The 19,911-nt window shown below is 43.0% G+C and overlaps 1 protein-coding gene across 1 annotated transcript in view; it reads left to right on the top strand.

Annotated features, from left to right (window-relative positions):
• Positions 1–6,753: 6,753 nt before the first annotated feature.
• Positions 6,754–19,911, top strand: part of LOC124260021 (sex comb on midleg-like protein 2) — a 37,258-nt gene continuing 24,100 nt past the window's right edge. Inside the window, exons 1-3 of the mRNA XM_046694250.1 lie at positions 6,754–6,829; positions 8,369–8,451; positions 13,328–13,398. Of these exons, the coding sequence (XP_046550206.1) occupies positions 8,400–8,451; positions 13,328–13,398 (123 nt within the window). The 5' untranslated portion in view covers positions 6,754–6,829; positions 8,369–8,399. The remainder of the gene's footprint in view (positions 6,830–8,368; positions 8,452–13,327; positions 13,399–19,911) is intronic.

Genomic DNA, 19,911 nt, shown 5'->3' with positions numbered 1-19,911 from the left:
TATTGGGCTGCTTAAAACCAACGGAAATTCAACACAATATGAAAGCTTTTGAAAATATACTACAAACAAAAAGTATGGGAACACCCTAAAATCTGATAGTCATATATAAACTTAAACGTGGGGAGGTCATTTATACTCTAAGGTAAATGCAACTTTTTGTGTGCTTAATGAGCACTTTAAACGACATGTTAGTACTTGCAGTGAAGCAACTGATTCAATATTCGTTGAGTTTGAGTGAAATGAAACATTGTCATAAACAGCGAAAAACAAGGGTGCTGAAACACACCCCACCATGTTTGATTCAAACGCCCAAACGCAACAGCCTAGTGCATGTGGAAGGCAGACGCCTATGCAGCTTCTGTTTCAGAATCAAAACACTGAAATGTTTGTTCTAAAAAGAAAAACCACCTAAACCAATAAAAACACGCACCTAGAAAGCAGTCATGGTTCATATTACCAAGTCTAGGAGGACTTGTTTCCTTAACATTGTAACTTTGTTCTTGCTAGGTAGACTAATTAACCCCAAGCAAGTATAGTGCAGGATAAAACATACTGAACTTGCAAACATTGACCAAACTGTGTGAAAGCAAACTTTAGGAACGCAGGATACACACGAAACAAAATGTCAATAATTGACAAATACTTTCAAATCCTCTGAAAGTTCAATCATAAAACATATGTGTCGTCTATTTAAGGGGGAAACATGGTTTAATAGTTTTCCAACCACTAGATATAAACCACTATATAAGTAACGAACATTTCAGGCAACGTCTTGTCTGCAGAAACACTGTCTTGTCTTCAGATAGACTTAAACTGGGTAGGTTTCAAGATATTGAAAACTGAAAACAATCTATAAAGATCAAATAAGCAAACTAAAAATCGACATTGTCTTCATAAATGTTAACTGTTTAAATGCAGAAAAGTAAACTGTTCTCAAATCTACTTATTATCATTCAATCTTTTTGGGGTATATATTTCAAATAATGATACTGTATTTATTTAACATGAGACTAGCAACACAAATTCTGGAAATAATAGGACTGTAGCTGGATGTTGGCAAGGTTGGTACCATTATCCAACCATACTGATAATAACATTTGCTAATTAAGTTTAAGAGAAGCATGGCGGTGACAGCATTTGCACCCGTTACTGAAAATGAGTGATTACTATTTAATAGAGATTTCATAAACACATCGCATGGTAGCAATCACTGGATAGTCTGGTCCAGACTCGATATGATTACAAACAACATTACAGCTGTAATACTACTGAAACAAATATACACCTTACACATAATCACAATTGTACAGCCGACTCTTCTTTTAGCTGAGATTTCTTATGGATGCGGAAAGAATTTAGCACTTATATTTCAAGAACGTCTCTAGATTTGGTGAAATTGAAATTCCTTGTCAAGGGTTTTAGGTTGTATAGCAGCCATACGTTGATGCTTTGTGAAGAGGCAATGCGTCTGGTTGTGAATGACATCAGAAGTCAGAACTGTGGTCTGCTACGTCTGAAGGTTTCTAACACAGTTTGCCTTACATAGGGTATTCTGTATTAGAAATGTAATCTGTCAGAACGTTGGTCTGATATTGCTGGCCATCTAAATTTACAGCTTCAGTTCTGCTGGTTGTGTACTGCTCTTGTCACAACGTTCAAGGACAATAGATTTGCAGAGTCCTTGTCCCTTCCAGTTTGTGAAGATAATGGATTCATTGGAAGCGATTGATGCCTTGGTTGATGTAAACCAGCCCGAGAACTCAAGCTAAGACTCTTATGATGGTGTTTCCTGAGGTAATTAGGTGCAAAAGGCCACGCCTTACAATTTTCATTACTTCCTTTGAATGAATAAGTTCTAAAACTAGAGCTTTATTAAGAAAGAAATGTAACATGGTTTGTACATTTGTGTTACATATTGCTTGTTTCAACTCTGACTCAGTTTTGCTTTCATGGGTACTTGTCGTACCACCTGCCAATCTTTCATAATTTGTTTCAGTTTTCTTTTGTTTGAGTAATATTTCCTGAAAAGGGGGCATGATGTTGGCCAGGTGGTCATTCCTAATGTATTGCTTGTTCTGTTCCTCGAGCTCAATCCTCAGGCATCTGGCAAGGTCAACCGCACCACCAGCTGTTAATGTCTTGGTGGTCTCAAAGCCCAACGTTTCCATTCCAGGTTCATTTTCTCTAGCTGCAGCTGTAATGCAATACTTTCTTTAGAGATCTATGCCACATCAAACTAACCGTAGTCTTTATGTTTCTTTTCAAGCATTCTTTACGATTTGGTTGTGGTGATGGTAAATAATTTTGACGGTCCCTCTCTTCTTTCTGCAGATTTGCCCGCCATGCTTCACTTTGAGCCGTTCCCATCATGCATTTTGTATTCAGCACGTGGCTCCCCAACGACTGCAAATATATCAGCTGTAATACATGAAATGTGCGTTGCAAGTTCTTAAAACGTACGTTGCCTCAACCCTACGAAGTATATATCTCAAGCTGAGAGCGTGGCATGAATGATAAGAACATCCAAAGGCGTGAGAGGTGGCGGGTATGTGTATTTTAGGAATCACTATCAAAAAGTGATGATACCAGGTTTTCGCGAAAACATGTGAGCGTATCCTGCCCCGTCGGTGGCGCCCGTCATAAACACTTCAAAAGGCTGGTCAGTTATTCACCTGAAGAAATTTGAGACATCATTTTTGTCACTAATGCTTCAAATTTGGAAATAACCACCATATGACTATCTCAAACCTGTTTGAAAGCTTTGCTGAGTCCCTGAATGCTGTAACCGTTATCTAATTCTGAATTATTGGTTAAAAAGAGAGCAAGCACAATAATTATTGTACCCCAAACATTGTGAACACTAAAGGCTAGAGCTGTGGACAATATTGCAGTCGTTGAGTTTACAAGATGCGATTCATGAAACCAAAAGCACTTTTAGATCTTTAAATACATTAATAATGACAAGTATGGGAAACACGAAAAGCAAGAAAACTAACAAGTCATTTAAACAAATGCCTAGTATCAATGGATTGACATAAATGGGTAGGAGGTACGGCTTTTCTGGTGTCGGTGAGTGACGTTCCCGTCAATAAAAGCTGCCTCTAAGATGACCACCGCTACCACAAGTCGAATGTAGTTAAGTTTTGAAAGCAATCAGGAATTGTTTATGAAATAAAAAAAACATCAAATACACATGTGCAAACATACAAAACTGCAATGTAAGCAATAAACAATTGTCGACAGCACACGTGTCATTTACGTTATGTCAGATTGTATTGCCCATAACTAAAAACTAGAAACTATTACAATGCCAAAAAATGTATGATTTGGGGCATGAAATGATACATACTGAACCACAAAAGAAATGTCGCACCGATAGCGATTTCCTAAAGCACACACTTTAATTCACTCTAATATAACAATAGAAACGGAGGATTCAGTTCAAACTTGACAATTATGGTTAACACATTTTCGGGAATCCCATTTAGAGTTCACACAAACAAAATCACCAAAAATGGTACCATTAAGATACCCCAAAGTCAGTATTGTGTGTGTCCTCCATGGGTATCGATGAAAGCGTTGAATCTTCTGTACATGGAATGAATTAGCAGGTTGATGAATACCATAGGCACTTGGATCCATACTGTGCGAAATGCCTGATCGAGGCGAGCCGCAGTTGTCGGCCTTGGTTGGAGGTCATTCAGTCTACTTCGAAACTCGCCCCAAAGGTGTTTTATTGGACTTAAATCCGGACTGAGTGCAGGATATTGTAGGGTTTGGGTGCCATGTTGTCTTAGGAAGTCTAATCTTGATCTGACAGTGTGGGCACGAGCGTTGTCTTGCTGGAAGATGTGATTTCTGTCTCGACCAAAATGTGGTAAAACGTGGAGTCTTATGACTTGGTCAATATAGCGAGCAGCTGTCACGCCATTTCCTCATCCTGGGCCAAGATTCTGGAACACCACGGTGTCAACTAACTGATTCAGAGCGAATGCACACCACACCATGATACTTGGACCATCTCACGAGTCTCTTTCAACAATACCCTCATTAGAAAACAGTTCCCCACGCCTTCACCGTACTCTCACTCTGATATCGACTGTAGAAACACAATATCGTCTTTCATGAGATAAAAGCACAGTTCTCCATTGTCGATAACGCCAATTTCGATTCTGAGTTGCCCATTGCCCATCGGATTCGATGGTGATGAGCGGTGAGGGCAGCACTACGATATGGTCTGTGGCAGCAGAGGTTTCTTCCGCGTAAACCTCGATGCACTGTATTGGCACTAATGGGTCTGTTGTGAATCCCAATGGCATGTCGTGCTGTTTCCGTCGCTCTGGGGAAGCGATCCTGCAGATGGCTGCGCACAATCTGTCGGTATAGACGTGGTGATGTTACTGAAGGTCGCCCACTGCGTGGACGTCTTGGATGCTGTTAGTGACCTGATACCACTCCTGCAGTCGGTAGATTGTCCTACCATGAACATTAAAATAATTGGCTACCCTCCGTGCAGTCTGGACGACTTGCAATCGTCCCAAGACTTGGTTCCTCTGATCTTTCGTAAGTCGTGCCATGGTGATTGTGTTAAAACAACAATGATTTCAAGCGAGTTTGAGACTCGCTTTTATTGGTAGGGTCAATCATAATGCAAACACCACCTTGTAAGAACAAAATTTTGCATTTGGTTTTGAAAGGCGACGTTTCTTTTGTGGTTCAGTATAGTTAGATAATAAGCAGGTTATGTCTACGAGAGATACAGGTTAGTTGAACACAGACCAGTAATGTTCGGTTTAAAGACTGCGTTGCTGTGAAGCGTTATGGGACCATTGGTTACTTTGAAACAACATTTCGTTCTATTGTTTAATACAGCATCGACGTAGATACACAACTGCAGAACCCGGATGATCACACAGATAAGCAAAATGTAATTTACGTTTTGTAATTTACGTTTAATTGACAGTTAGAATAGTCCAGGACGTTACATGGGAAACCTCAAAAACACCAAAAATCACGTGTTGGTAACCGTTTGAATTTCTGTGCGAGCAGAGCAATGCTCATTCTATGGATTCCATTGTTGATTATGCCACTTTTTCACCCTAACGTAAATTACTAAAGGTGTTACGTAAATTTCATACGAATATTTCTTTCGGAATCATTACTTAAGATGATAAAACGATTTAATATGTTCATGACATTGAAGTGTACGTTTTGTCAACTATACAGATTGTTATTTAAGGATAGATCCAAAAGTAAACAAATGTTTTATCCCAATGTTTCATTGTGTAACTGTTGCTTGCAGATTAAATGTTGCACTACTGTCTAGGCCATATTTTCAGAATAATGTTCACTTCTCTTTTGGTTATATATCTGGTGCAAATATTTTTACTGTTTTTGTCATTTATGGCGTTTAATCAAAATTCAGTCTTTAAATTTAACAAGAACGTAAGTTACAACGTAATACACGTATACGTCACGCAGTAGAAACGTAAGATGGTAAAAGTGTTTAACAGTTAAAGCCAAGATATATTCATTCCCTTTTTGTATGATTCCATGACGTTTTCGTGAAAGAGACGTTTTATTTTCAAATTTCTGTTTTTAATCTTTGATGCAATGTAAATGTGGTATGCGTGGTTTCGTCAATTCTGGATTTTGAACAGGTATTACGTGGCGTCAACAGTGTGAAATACGCTTTACTGAGTCAGATTCTTATTTTGTTTTTCAGATGAATTAATTGTTTCTTTATTGGATGTTTGAATCAGAACAAGAACAAGAGAGTTCATTTTCTCGCGGTGTATGTTGATACTACTAGTTACCCATGAACGTAAATTACTTGGGCGTTTACAGGTACCTTACTTCAAACTAGTGCTGCAACTTTATTAGTTAATACTGTTCACTGAGTGCTGAAAATGTACGAACTGTTCATTCACAAGTTGTAGTTTTGGAAAATAAACATTTTGGGGGGACTGAAGTGATTTTGTTTTTCTTCACTATCCTCTCTGAATTGTGCAGTTTCGTTGGGAATGACTGGAAAGTTGACCACCGGAAGGCTGAAGTCACCCCTCTTTTCTTACAGCGTTGTGGTAAGTTTGTGTTGTATCGTTGATGGTGCTCTTGTCACAGTTCGATCTACAGCTGGCCTGTAACGTCTACCGTGGAACGATCAGCCAGCTGTTCTGTTCGCTCCTTGAGACGTCATGTAGATGTCACATGTGCTGGAGATATTCATGGATACGATGCATGTAATATCGTCTGCGTTACCTGCATTAAATGCATGAAATTACTATTTTTTTTATTTATTCTTGGGTTTTTTAAGCCTATTAGACTAGTGTGTTAGTATTCGTGTTCCTGGCTGGTGCTGTAGGCCTCTCCCAAAAAAAAAGTCTTTTCAAACGTTTTCATTGAATAGGACACGCTAGCAAATGCGTTTCACTTTAATGATTTATTATAAAACGTTGCCCTCAAATGAATCATCGCTTTTGCACAATTTGAAAACGCTTCGTTGGGTTAAAGTAAATTGATGATTTCAGCCTTTGCATCTTCTGAGCGGTGGTTGGTGAGATGTCCGTTTAACAAAAACAATCGAAAATGAGAATAATTTGACCTACATCATAATGATTTTGCCGGGCACTTCCAAGAAACATATAACTGTATACGTACATTCGCTCAATGTAAGACAAACACATCGAAATCAATACAACTGTTAGATAGTTGTCGTGAAAACACTACCCACGCGCATTCTCGCGTCACTGATGAGTAAATAAAATGGCGGCTTGTTGTTGATCCGAAGCCGGGATGACTGTGTCCAAGTGAATATTAATAATTTTAGGTAATAACAGTTTAAGAAATGTTTGGAAAAAGGTTTCTGGGAAACTTTCCCACGATTCTGTAATAGTAGATTTTGAATGTTGTAAAGTGTAGCCGATTTAACAGAGATAAATTGAAGCCATTACCAAGATGTAAATTCTTCGAATCAATATTGATGTTATCAGCGTCTAGGACAGCTTGACCATTCGCTACTAAATGACAACAATTCAGATGTGATGTTTAATTGTGTGCGTTTTTGTGAACATGAACTTTTCATGCAGTTTTTAACTTTTAAACTCGGACGTACAACCACACTACCCGTCAATTTTCCACCGCCATATTTAGATAGAACTTTAAATGCCAGTTGCACGATAAGATCTGGATCGACTGAGGTTCGTGAAACATCGGCAGTGGAACATATGTTGTAATGGAGACTTTTTCAGACTATATTGCTAAAGTACATGTGTGGAGATTTAAAACATTGAGTACGTTGGGCTGGAGTAGTTGTTTACAAGTTTACAAAATGAACTCATTTTTGTTGTTGTCCACATGTCCCACGGAAGACGCAACTTGAACAACCAGCTCAGGTTGTAATCGGTGTATTATGATGTACCTAATGAAGTAGTAGTCATGCCACAACTGAGTCCATTATTAGTTTCAACATTAGCATGGTCAACATAATCATAAACTGTGTGTTTGTTTCCCCTTGTAATTTTACCTGAAAACATATTATGGTGGAGAGCCCTGATACAATCTGACAGTCAAGAGGTGAGGATTCTGTCACAACTTTCAGGTCTTTCATTGTTGTCATCTATTGAATTTGTTTGAAAGATATAATACATTAAATACTCTCTGCAGGTAAGGATAATTCACTGAAAATGTTTTGATGCTTGCTTCCGAGTACACTCTCTGGTGACCATAGGAATATAGACTGGGTCTTGCCATTTGCTGTTATCAATATTTTCAGTTGTTGGTTGGAAATATTTCTTCAGTACACATATATTTCCAAACATTTCTCGGCCTGTTATTCTGCCGTCAGTAATATTGTAGGCACCTTGGTTATGATAAGTCAAAAATCAATTCTCTCAAGTTAGCTGTTCCAACTCACTGTATTAAGTATATGTTCAAAATGCTGATTTTCTTTCTGTGTTCATTGTATCCCAATTGTGTAGATCGATGCTCATGCTGTTGATCACTGGATTGTCTGATCCAGACTCGATTATTTACAAACCGCCATCATATAGCTGGAATGTTGCTGTGTGCAGCGTTAACAACAAACCAACCCATTGGGTAGTGTGGAAAGCCCATTTTTGTTGACTGTTGCCATGTTATTGCTCAAATACTGCTGAAAGTGGCATAAAACCATACTCAGTTACTCACTTCAATCCCGTGAAGTATGAGTAAATCTGAGATAGATCCGGACAAGAAGCACAGGACTAAGAACATGAGTTTTTCAGTTTATTTACCTGTGGACAAGTAAACATTGTTTTTTATTACCACGCCCCAGACTTAACTTAAAGCTGACATTGTATGATGGTGCTGTCTCTTGGTATGTTTTCAGACAGTCCAGTGTTTCTACCACAGAGACAGACATGGCGAACACCTCAAACTCAAAGGGGTCCTTTCACCAGTATGAATTTGGAGGTGCGTATATGCATGTGAAAGTGGCTCAGACTTTTTAGGATTTGCACATGTAGACAGCTAATAGTCTGAGATGAGTGAAAATCTTATTGATCTAATAATCTGAATGAATAATTATCTGGATACTCAGAGCAGTTATCTACCTGCATTTGTATACAGAACAAAAAGGTAGCAAAACTGGAAAGTTTCTTATGTTTTAATTTGTGTTACAGTACACTCTGTCTAATTCGGACCGGCTTGGGACCGACTAAAAAGTCCGAATTAGACAGCAGTCTGAGGTACACAGATTTTAATGTATCCACGCTAAAAGTGTTATTACGCTGCAAGCCACTACCTGCACAAGAAGAAAACGACTGCTCCCTGGGCAAGCTATAAATAGACTTGACTTCCTGTATTTCGGCTGCGATTGTGAGCCTACCTTGAGGTATTTACAAATCTTGCATGTACACCAATCGCTTATGTTATTCTTGAAGATAGTATACAATGTTATCGATTGGATTGTTTTTCAATCGATTATCGAAGTTTGATTGTCAAACGATCAATAAACCAATCAATTATTTGATCGATCGGTGCACCACTAATGCATAGTGACACTGACACTGAGTTTACATGATCATCTTAATTATAGTTTACAAATTAGTGTTAATCGCATCAAAGGTAAATAAGCGTTCACCGCTAGACAAAATACGCAAACCAATCAATGGGTTGTTATTTGAGGTTTATTGGCCAAGTGGACTTCCTGCTCAGTAAATTAGACAACATACACGAACCAATCAACGGATCCTGCACAGTCCGGATTATAAAGCAATGTTTTACGCGTGTAACTACCTTCGGGCCGACAGTTTGGTAATGAGAGTCCGAGATACAGAGCTTTTTCGTTATGACAACAAAGAAGGATTACGTGAGTTCAATCCGGTTCATACAGCAATCTGAGAAAGACAGAGTGCACTGTATATATGATGGTAAGTTGTTGGTCTCCGTCGGTCAGTGATGACCATGGAGTTGATCCCACTTGTCTGCCCTGCTGGAACATCGCTGCCTGTGGTTAAACAGGCCGATGATGGTAAGACTATTGCAAAAATTAGGTATAATCACATTACTTTCATTTGGAAATCTATGAGTAAATGTGGTGCCATGAGCATTCACTTAAACTGGTTTTGGAGCATTATAAATGGACTTATCAATATTATTTGATACATACACCATCATGATTTTCTCAGTAAAACAAAATGCATTCTAGTTAACAATAAGTAGGGTCCACTTGAGACAAAATATGTAGGGCAATTTCAAAGTAGAGAAGGAGATGGTTGGTGGTCACTTTCAGAATAGCTACTCGATGATCCATGCAGTGATGCATCATGTCAGGTGCTATAGTCTGAAGGAACGTCTATGTAAGATGGCTCAGTGTTCAGTTCTGGTTGTTGTGTAATGATACAGTAATACAGTATGGTATCAATACAGCAATACAGTATGGTATCGATACAGCAATACAGTATGGCATCGATACAGCAATAGCCTGATAAGCACTACAAATGACCGATACAAACCAGCGAGGTAGGGTCTGTTTGCTGGCCGGCATCCCAGCCTTCCTGCCACCGTAACAGCAGAACAGATGGGTACCCGTATGGATCCCTTGTTTTCGCTTGATATAGACCTTCAGGGTCTTACGGACATCCAACGGGTGAGTGCCTGTTGCAGAGGTCCCCGATGTGGAAGGCTGGGTAAGAGTAGGAAGTTTGATAGGAGCTGTCACATGGAAAGCGTGATCGATCTTCGGACGGTAAGTATCCGGGAAGCGAATACTGACACGATCTGGATGGAACACAGTCAGCGCCGGGTCTGCCGACATAGCATGTAAGTCGCCAACCCTTGGCCCAGATGTTACCGCCACCAGAAATACAGCTTTCCATGTTAACAACTGAATGGTAATAGCCGATAGACGTGAGAAGGTAGGACCGGACAGCCAATCTAGCAAGATTGACAAATCCCAAGGTGAGCTGGTACGCCTGAGAGCAGGTCGAACCCGATCCACGCCAGCTAATAAGCGCTGCAGAAGAGGGTGCTGCCCCATAAGAGCACCATCGACAGGGGTGTGAAAAGTGGAAATAGCGGTGGAGTAGCCACGAATGGTCGAAGCCGCCAAGCCTTCAGAGACATGACGGCACCGGAGTGTGCCTTATGCCAATGAACTCTGGCGGGCCTCGCTACAGTGGTATGCCGACCCTGACAGTGGATAGCACCCAAGTGTTGCTAGTAGCCTTCTCCCACTCCGGTAGGAATAGAGAGTGACGGCACCGGAGTGTGTTAAGAGTGTGTGAGTGGTCCCCTGCAGATGAACATTATCTGGGACGGACCCATGGCGACAGCCAGCAGGTTTTAAGGGAGGTCGGGGCAGACCCCCTACGACCGCAAAAAGGCTGCTGGGAGCCAGCCTTCTCCTTGCCCTTACCTTTGGCAGGACGGCTCCTCCTCCTACCTCTACCCAGCTTCCGAAGCCAGCCGGTAGACTCGTGCGTAGGATGCGCCCAGGAGGAAGAACCCACTATGGGAGCGTTAGGGCGAGAAGCCCGCGTTTGCTCCAACAAGGCCTTAGAGTCCTTGAAGGAGGTCGCTGCTGCAGCAACCTCCTGAATGACCTGCTGTGTCCCCGGAATCAGCGTCGCTCCCAGCCAAAATGGAAGGGCCAGCAAGGTCTGCTGTGTTGCTGCCAAATAATGGGATGTAGACAGCCACAGCTTGCACATCCCCATGACTGCGCACATCACCGTGGACGCGGCAGACCATAGAGAGTCTCGCGGAGAAGAACAACATGCGGGGAAACGTCACCAGTGCTCCAGTACGCCTCGTGGACCACGACCTGCACCTGCTGCATGGCATTCCGGTAGACTTCCTTGTAAGTCTGGTAAGCCTATTGTAGGGGGGCACCCGCCAGGGCAAACGTTGGTATTAACCGCCTTTGCTTGGCAGCTGGGGCTGCACCTGAGGAAGCCCAGCCTCCCCCTAGGGCGAAGCAAATACACACTTGTCCACCACCGGCACAAAGAACAGAGAATCGTCACCCAGCTGATACCTCTTAACGAGTTCGGGAAGATCGAACCAGAGGCGAGAACCAACCAGGAGAGGATCCATCACGTCCTGCACCAGGGAGGGCAAGCTGCGGAGCTGTGTCTGAAAGGGCTGCCGAGGAGCAAACGCCTCACCCGGCAGGCGGAACTCGAGGCGAGCTACATGTCGTCACCGCGGCTTGAGGAAGATACAGGGCAATACGTTGCCTAACCTCCCGGAGAGACGTCGAAAAACGGAAAGCACCCTCCGACTCCTCTACCTCCCCAACCTCCATTGACTCGGCACCCGAGCCCTAGTCAGAATTCGGATCTCCACGTGAAGAGGAGCCGAGCCACAGACGCCACGGGAAGGGAAGAACTGAAGGAACTCTCAGCTCTGGTAACCGACACAACACTCGAACCCCGGTCCCGAAACACGGGAGGAAGCCCGGCCAGAACCGGCTCCTCCGCTCTCGTTAAGTATCCGGGAAGCGAATACTGACACGATCTTGATGGAACACAGTCAGCGCCGGGTCTGCCGACATAGCATGGCCTAAGGACTGGAATCCCAGGAATCCTCAATTGACCCTGCGCCAAGACCGAGAAAGAGACTGGGAGCGAACCCTGCCCCTTCGGGGTAGCCAAGGCATCCGGACCCGAAGCCAAAGGCAAAGGATCGACAGATGCCTCCAGGCCCAGGGATCGAGCTGAGCTCGGCGATCCCACTCTTGGCCCCCCGATCAGAGTGGGCGAGGAACTCCTGTCGGAGACCTCCAACCGACTCATGAACGAGGAACTTATGGAACGAGTCCATATGCTGTTGAAACAATTGTGTAATAATGGACATATCAAAACCACTAGATTGCTGAGAGTGTGATGTATGCGAAGTCGCCTTAGATTTAACATTATTGGCCCTGGATAGGGGAACCTCCTGGGTCAAGTCCTTTCCCACCTCACACAATTCCTTGTAAAAAAGGAAGTCAGCCGCCCGTCTCTTCTGGGCCCGAGGGGAGAAGCCCATACACAATTCACAGATGTCAGGGCTATGCCCTGCCTTCTCCAGACAGCATAAGCATTTGTCATGCTAATCTGAGAGAGAAATATTTTGCCAGCAGGCACTACACCCCGTAAACGCCTGAAAGCAAACATGCAAGCATGTAGCTAACGGCAGAACACAACAGCATAAAGATACACGTACAAAACATTGAAAATTATGTGAATGCGACAACGTGATGAAATACTTGGTTAATAACGCAATATTTCCACCACGTGGCATGCTAAACTTCCCGCCATGGAATAGCAACACGTGCGTAAACCACGGAAAAGCTAGCATAAGAGTTTAATACAAAGTCACATAAAGGAGATATAACTGACTGCAAAGTCAATAAAACGATTCTCAAGAACGAATAAACCATACATAAAGTAGTTGAAGTCTCAGACATTCTTCCAATAAGAAGTAATCAGCTAGTAACTCTCAGGAACACATGTGAACGCTAGAGTGACAGCAGAAGGAAAGATGATACGGGCCTAGGTGCTTACAGGGTTGGCTGCGCATGCGTAGCAGGGAGGTAACTCCACGTGGTGGGGGTCATATAATAGATAAAAAAGATTTTATTTATTCTACAATTTTTTATTAAAACATTGATGCAATTGTCACATGACATTTTCAGCCGTAGAAAATGCATATATGTACCCAAAGGACGATCTCTATGAAAAAGAATGCCATTTACCATGTGAACTGTCCACATGAACTGGCATTCAACTGGTTTCACTAACTGAATGTCATTAAATTAGTTTGTCAACTTTTAATTCCAAATGTGTTTTATTCCTCGCAGGTAACTTTTCCTGGGATCAGTATTTGAAAGAGAGCAATGAGGTTGCGGCCCCTAGCTCTTGTTTTAAACAGGTAGGACCAAGTTTTCAAAATGATTATTTTTCCTTATCCTGACTCATGATATTTTGCTTATCTCCTTCTCCTATGCAAATGGTAGTGGAACACTTGAATCCCTTGTAGTTCCCTAAAGCGGACGTAAAAGTTCACTCACCCACGAGTTGCCTCCCTTTTCCCACGCAAACAGTCATGTGACCTGCCATACTTCCACTCTTCCTTCATCGCCCAAGCGGATGGTTCGAGTCCTGTATACGGCACCATATCCTTTAATATTTAATATTTAGATCCTTTATCCAATTTAAACTGTGTATGGTTTTTTGGTTATATTGAGCTTTCATTGTGTGTCAAAATTTTGATAAAATTATTCATTATTTGTGACATTTATTCATCATAATATAGTTTGTTTACATTTGATGAAATCTTGCAGTGTTGCAGGTACCGGCTATCAGTGGCTGATCCTCATTTCCAATGCCCGTCATGCATTAATCCATGTTCTTCCAGCTTGCGTTAAAGATTCTTTATTAATTTATCAGATTTGCAATTTAATCGTTATTTGTGTTACATCTATAGACGTGCGTTGGACCAGGTGAGGAAGTCATCTCAAGTCACTGGTGAAAAAACTGGAGATAACGCCGGTAACCGTATGTTGTTAACTACTGCTGTAATTCATAACTCAGGTGATTTGCCGAGTATGTTACAGGGGCAGTCGTCTGTTTTAGTCGGGATTTAGCCGGGTCTAAGAAGAGGTCTGCTTCTACTGAGTTGACGCCAGCGGGGAGTAAAAGAGAGATGTCTTCATCGTCTGCGGCACAGAAGATATCGTCTTCATCTAGAACCTCGTTGAAGTCACGAAGACATTGTGCCTCCTGACGAAGCAGACATATATGCTGACCCTCCGATACTACTGTCTGTAGTACCAGTAAGATCTACCAGAGCGGCGACGCAGTCTACCTCCACGGCGACATGATTGTCCCTTGCAACCATGACAGCTGTTCAATTGTTTGAGGACCAGCCTCCAGCAACGCAGACGTCTGTCAACAGAGACGGCAACAACAGCATAGCATCATCGCAGCTGCATGTAGACGCAGATGACGCGTCAGCGTTCTCAAAAGCTTCATCTACACTGCATCAGTTCCAGCCTACAACGCAGAACTTCGACCCAGATGAATTCATGAGGCAGTTTACAACGCAAATCGGAGATGATGGAGCAGACGTTCGCCGAACGAAGAGCTGTACGGCAGAACCCTACGATGACAGACGGCGCTCGCTTAACGCTCCTGAGTCTACAAAGGGGTTCCTGAACGCCACTGAGTCTCCAAGGGGTTTGGCGAACGTCACTGAGTCTACAAGAGGTTCGGCGAACATCCCAGAGTCTACAAGAGGTTCGGCGAACGTCCCAGAGTCTACAAGAGGTTCGGCGAACGTTCCTGAGTCTACAAGAGACTATGAAGCCATATCGGCAAAACCGACAACAACGCAATCATCTACAGGGTTCGGTGAACCCTTACATCCACAGGCAGATATCAGCAACGCAGACATCTACAGGGTTCGCAAACCCTCATATCATCAGACAGATATCAGCAACGCAGACATCTATAGGATTGGCGAACCCTCAGATCAAAAGGCAGATTTCAGCAATGCAGACATCTACAGGGTTCGCGAACCCTCAGATCTACAGGCAGATTTCAGCAATGCAGACGTCTACAGGGTTTGCGAACTCTCCAAGATTATCAACGATAATATCATCAGCAGATTATGGTCAATACATTAGTGTTTTTGAACGCCACTTCATAGGTTTTGCAAAAGGAAGGTTTGGGAAGGCACAGTTCGGCGAACCCTGAACTATCTGAGGAAGCAGAGGTCACATCTTGGATCGCAAATGGCCTGGACTTGGCGTACCCCTCCATGGAATCGAATGCAGTGTTCACATATAAGATGCTGGAGGATGACTTTGACACCCTCACGATTCCATCGATTAAACTGATCTACAAGATATCTGCAAACCTTCGTACAGGAAAGGAACCTGATACCAGAATCAACATGTATCAACGTTCAACGCTAAGAGGTTCCCTCTGCATCACATGGACCCCTTCATGAGAGCGTCGGACCTGGATGACAACTTGAAGTTGATCAACGACTCCCTTAACAAGTCTTATAAGGTGGAAGACAAGAAGATTGTTCAACTCGACACCACGACTAGAAGAACGTTCTTCGGCCTGGCGAGATCTAGAGCAACCAACGAGGCGTTGATTTCCAGATTCCAGAACCAGCACTTCATGTCAGATCACCTGACCTCGGCGTCGACGGGTCTCACCTTACTATGAAGACAAGGTCTACTATTGACAGGTTCTTGGAGTAACAGGTTCACCCAACCTCTGCTAGAGCTCCTTGGGCGGTGCCTATTATCTTCGGCGGGGAGATCGACGTAGTTGCCAAGGAAGTCACACAGGATTCCAGAGAAGTCATGATAATCAAGTCCAACGTCATCCGCCAAACATTACTGAGGTATAGCAGAAGATGGGGTTCAGAACGACTGGACACTTCCTCCCCCAGTTGTTCCTGTACAACCGTTGACAGTGGGTGAACGTCTACAAAGGTAACTTGTTTGAGTGGCATTTTAGAAGTTGAGACGTACAATATAGAACAAGTTTTATGGATAACAACTTCTTTATTTCGCGGAGTGCGACGCCGATACAGATTCTTGTACCGCTGCCAAGCAAGAGTGATACATGAAGTGTAGGCTGCATATATATACTGTATATAACAATGAAACAACATAATAGACAAAGGAAACAACATAATTGCCATGATTGGCTAAGCAGTAAGCTGAAGAAGCCAGTGAGTACACAAAGGATAGTGAATGGAAGCCAGAGATGTAGTTACAATGAGATGTTTAAACAATAGATGCGATGTTTATAATAATAGATTGGGCTTGTGGTGGAGGAGTGGATCATAAGCCGATGGAAATTTGAAGCATCCTTGGTCACGGTTGATGGTGGGCTTGTGGCGTTTGATGAATGGCTTCTGTGAGCTTGGCGCTTAGTGAAGTCCGCTTGGTTGTTGGCGAATGGTGATGTCGGACCACTCTATTTGATGATTGGGGTTAGCTTTGATGTGGTCAGAGATAGCTGACTTGGTGTCGGAATTAGCAACAGAGGTGCCGATATGTTCTTTGACTCCGGTGTTGATGGGTCGGATGTTTCACCTATGTAGCATTGTCCACAATCACAGTTTATTTTGTAAATAACACATTTCGGGTTGTTGTTGTTGACGGCGGTGGGTTGTTTTCTTCCATTGGCATGGAGGAGGTTGTTGAGGCTGAGGACGCTGAGAAGGTTGTGTCTATGCCTGCCTGTTGTTTCAGGAGTCGGCCGATTTGGTGTGATGGTTTACCAATGTAGGGAATGGATATCTTGATGGGGGCTGATTCTGGTTTAGATCTTTTGGCAGGAGGTGAAAGCGCTGTTTCCTGGTTCTGTTGACTATTTCAGGTGGGTAGTGGTTGGCGCTCTCTACAAAGACTTTCCTCAGGTGTTCAATTTCTTCCTGTAGGTTCGTTGAGCAGATGTTTTTGGCTCTTCTGGTCAATGTAGAGATGACGCTTGGTCTTGACTTTAGGGGTGGTTGGAGTTGTAGTGGGATGTATTGATCCGTGATGAGTAGGTTTTCTGTACACGGAGGTCTGGAGTTGGTTGCAGGAGGTGCGGGACATTGATGTCGTGGACCAACAAATAATCCCTAAAGGCCTACAGCTCAGATCTCCCATCCAGTCTGCAGCAGCCAAAGCCATCCTTCACCTAACTTCCACAAACTCCTCACTGAACGCGATCCGACATCATCGCGAAAAAATCAAGGCCACCCACCTCCGGCCATCAATGACCTCCTTCCACACCTCCCTCAGCTCCACCCTTGACCCAGAACTCTTCTCCTCCTTACAAACTGCCTAAACTACCGCCAACAACAAACTAGACACCTCAACTAAGACCGGACACATCAAGAAACTACAAGAACTCACTGCCTCAGGAACCAAGACTTGCTTGAAAAAAAGAGGTTACTTTGCCAGAGCAGCGAGAGCAGTAATCCTAGTTCTACGCAGATCGACTCGCAACTTGTACAACGACAAGTGGCAGAGAGTTGAACAGTATACAGTGCAAAAAAGCAATGAAAGCAATGCATCCTCAAGTGGCGGAATATCTATGTCACTTCAGATATACGAGACGATTGAAAGGTTCGACACTATCTACATACCTGGCAGCTATCAGTACAGTCGTCATGATGAAGATGAGCATCAATCTGACGGAAGTGTCAGAACTACTTGCTCTACTATGCTCCTTCAAACTGGAAGACCAGCAGAAGAAATCCAGAGCACCAGTCTGGGATCTGAACAGGGTTCTACATCTTCTTATGAGTGATGTCTATGAATCACTGGAGTAGACTACCTTCGAGCTACTCATACAGAAAACTCTGTTCCTCCTTGCCTTAGCCATGGCAGCTTGGATGTCTAGGTGCTGGACTTTGGACGAACTAGATTCGACACGGGAAACTGTGCTGCAGTACATCTAGGACTTAGATGGGATTTCTCTGCAAAGAATCAGTTACCTGGCCAACCGGACAGTCAGTTCCACGTCCCAGCGCTATCTACGATCCTCAGAACAGAGGACACCCAGGACTTATCCTTGTGTCCTGTCAAAGACCTGAAGATATATCTTCAAAAGACTAAAACAAGGCGTAGACATTCATTCGCCTATTCATCCCCTTTGTCAGCAGAGACAACCGTAGAAGTCTCAAAGACGACAATATCATTTTGGATGTGAGCCAACAAAGCAGCAGGACTAGAACCACCAAGAGCTTCCAACCTACACGAAGTCAGAGCACTGGCGGTCCACACTTTCTGCACGGAAGCTGCTAGGGTATCAGCTATAATGGAGGGCTGCTTTTGGCATCAAATTGACGAAAGTACCTAAATTACTTGCTCTGTTAGCTCTTTTAAACTGAAAGAACAGCAAAAGAAATTCAGAGCACCAGCCTGGGATCTGAACGTAATTCTACGACATCTCATGGGTGATGCCTCTGAACCTCTGGAGCATACTACCTTCGAGCTACTCACACAGAAAACTTTGTTCCACCTTGCTCTAGCTACGGCAGCTTGAATGTCAGAGATACATGCGCTGGACTTTGGATGAACTAGGTTTGACACGGGACACCATGCTGCAGTACATCTAGTACTTAGTTCGGATTTTATTGCATAGAATCAACTACCTGGTCAACCAGATAGACAGTTCCACGTCCCAGTGCTATCTACGATCCTCGGACCAGAGGACACCCAGGACTTATCATTGTGTCCTGTCAGAGCCCTGAAAATATATCTTCAAAACACTAAAACAAGGAGAAGATAATTCAAGCACCTTTTCATCCCCTTGTCAACGGAGACATCAGTGGAGGTCTCAAGAACGACAATATCATTTTGGATGAGAGCCGTTATACTAAGAACCTACAAAGCAGCAGGATTAGAACCTCCAAGAGCTTCCAACCCACACGAAGTCAGAGCTCTTGCGTCTACACTCACTCTGCACGGAAACTGCTCAATATCATCAATAATGGAGGGCTGCTTTTGGAAGTCAGATACAGTGTTTTCCAACCACTACCTCCAAGACATACTAGTAGCCACTGAAGACGTCTCCGGCATTCACCAGTTTGGGCCTCTTGTTGTAGCACAGCAACTAACAGTTCCTCAAAGGTACTGAGTTGGAAATCTCACCCTTTATCACGTTGACTTGTTGATAACTTTTACTATGAAGAAGTTTTAGTTTGAAAGTCCATGCTCACCGTCTAGACTAGACTAGCATGAGTGATTAAGACTCTGTACGGGTAATGATCTTACCTGTACGTTAAGGGGTCGCAACTCATTTATGATAACGATCATATCATAATCTATGGGTTGTTAGAGATAACTAGTAAAAAGAAGATACTAGTATATCTAAAATCCACATGAATCTAGAAGATTCACTTGACTGAGAGAGAAGTAAGACAAGATTGTGGTCCCCCCGAGTTTATAATGGAAGTTGGAAGAATAGGATCTAAGAAGAGCCGTTACGCAGTTCCCATGGGGAGGATACAGGACGTATCTATGGACAGCTGATGAATCCAGGAAGTGGCTTGACCCACCACCAATCCATCGGATTCTATAAGGAAAAGATCATGAGTCAGGATAAGGAAAACTATGTAATTTTTTAAAGTAAAATTGATATTTTATACTTATCCTGACTCATGAGGTCAAACCCTCCCAACCTCCCAACTGAAGACATTCCAAGTGCATGGGCTAAATTCAGGAGAGAGTGTCAAGTATGGCACGTCACATGACTCTTTGCACGGGAAAAGGGAGGCAACTCGTGGGTGAGTGAAGTTTTATGTCCGCTTTAGGGAACTACAAGGGATTCAAATGTTCCACTACAATTTGCATAGAAGAAGGAGATAAGCAAAATATCATGAGTCAGGATAAGTATAAAATATCAATTTTACTTAAAAAAT

The sequence above is a fragment of the Haliotis rubra genome, unplaced genomic scaffold, assembly GCF_003918875.1.
Source record: "Haliotis rubra isolate DU_JTF1 unplaced genomic scaffold, ASM391887v1 Scf747, whole genome shotgun sequence".
Classification (NCBI taxonomy): domain Eukaryota; kingdom Metazoa; phylum Mollusca; class Gastropoda; order Lepetellida; family Haliotidae; genus Haliotis; species Haliotis rubra.
The sequence above is the reverse complement of the archived record's forward strand: the minus strand, read 5'-3'. Positions and strand labels throughout refer to the sequence as shown.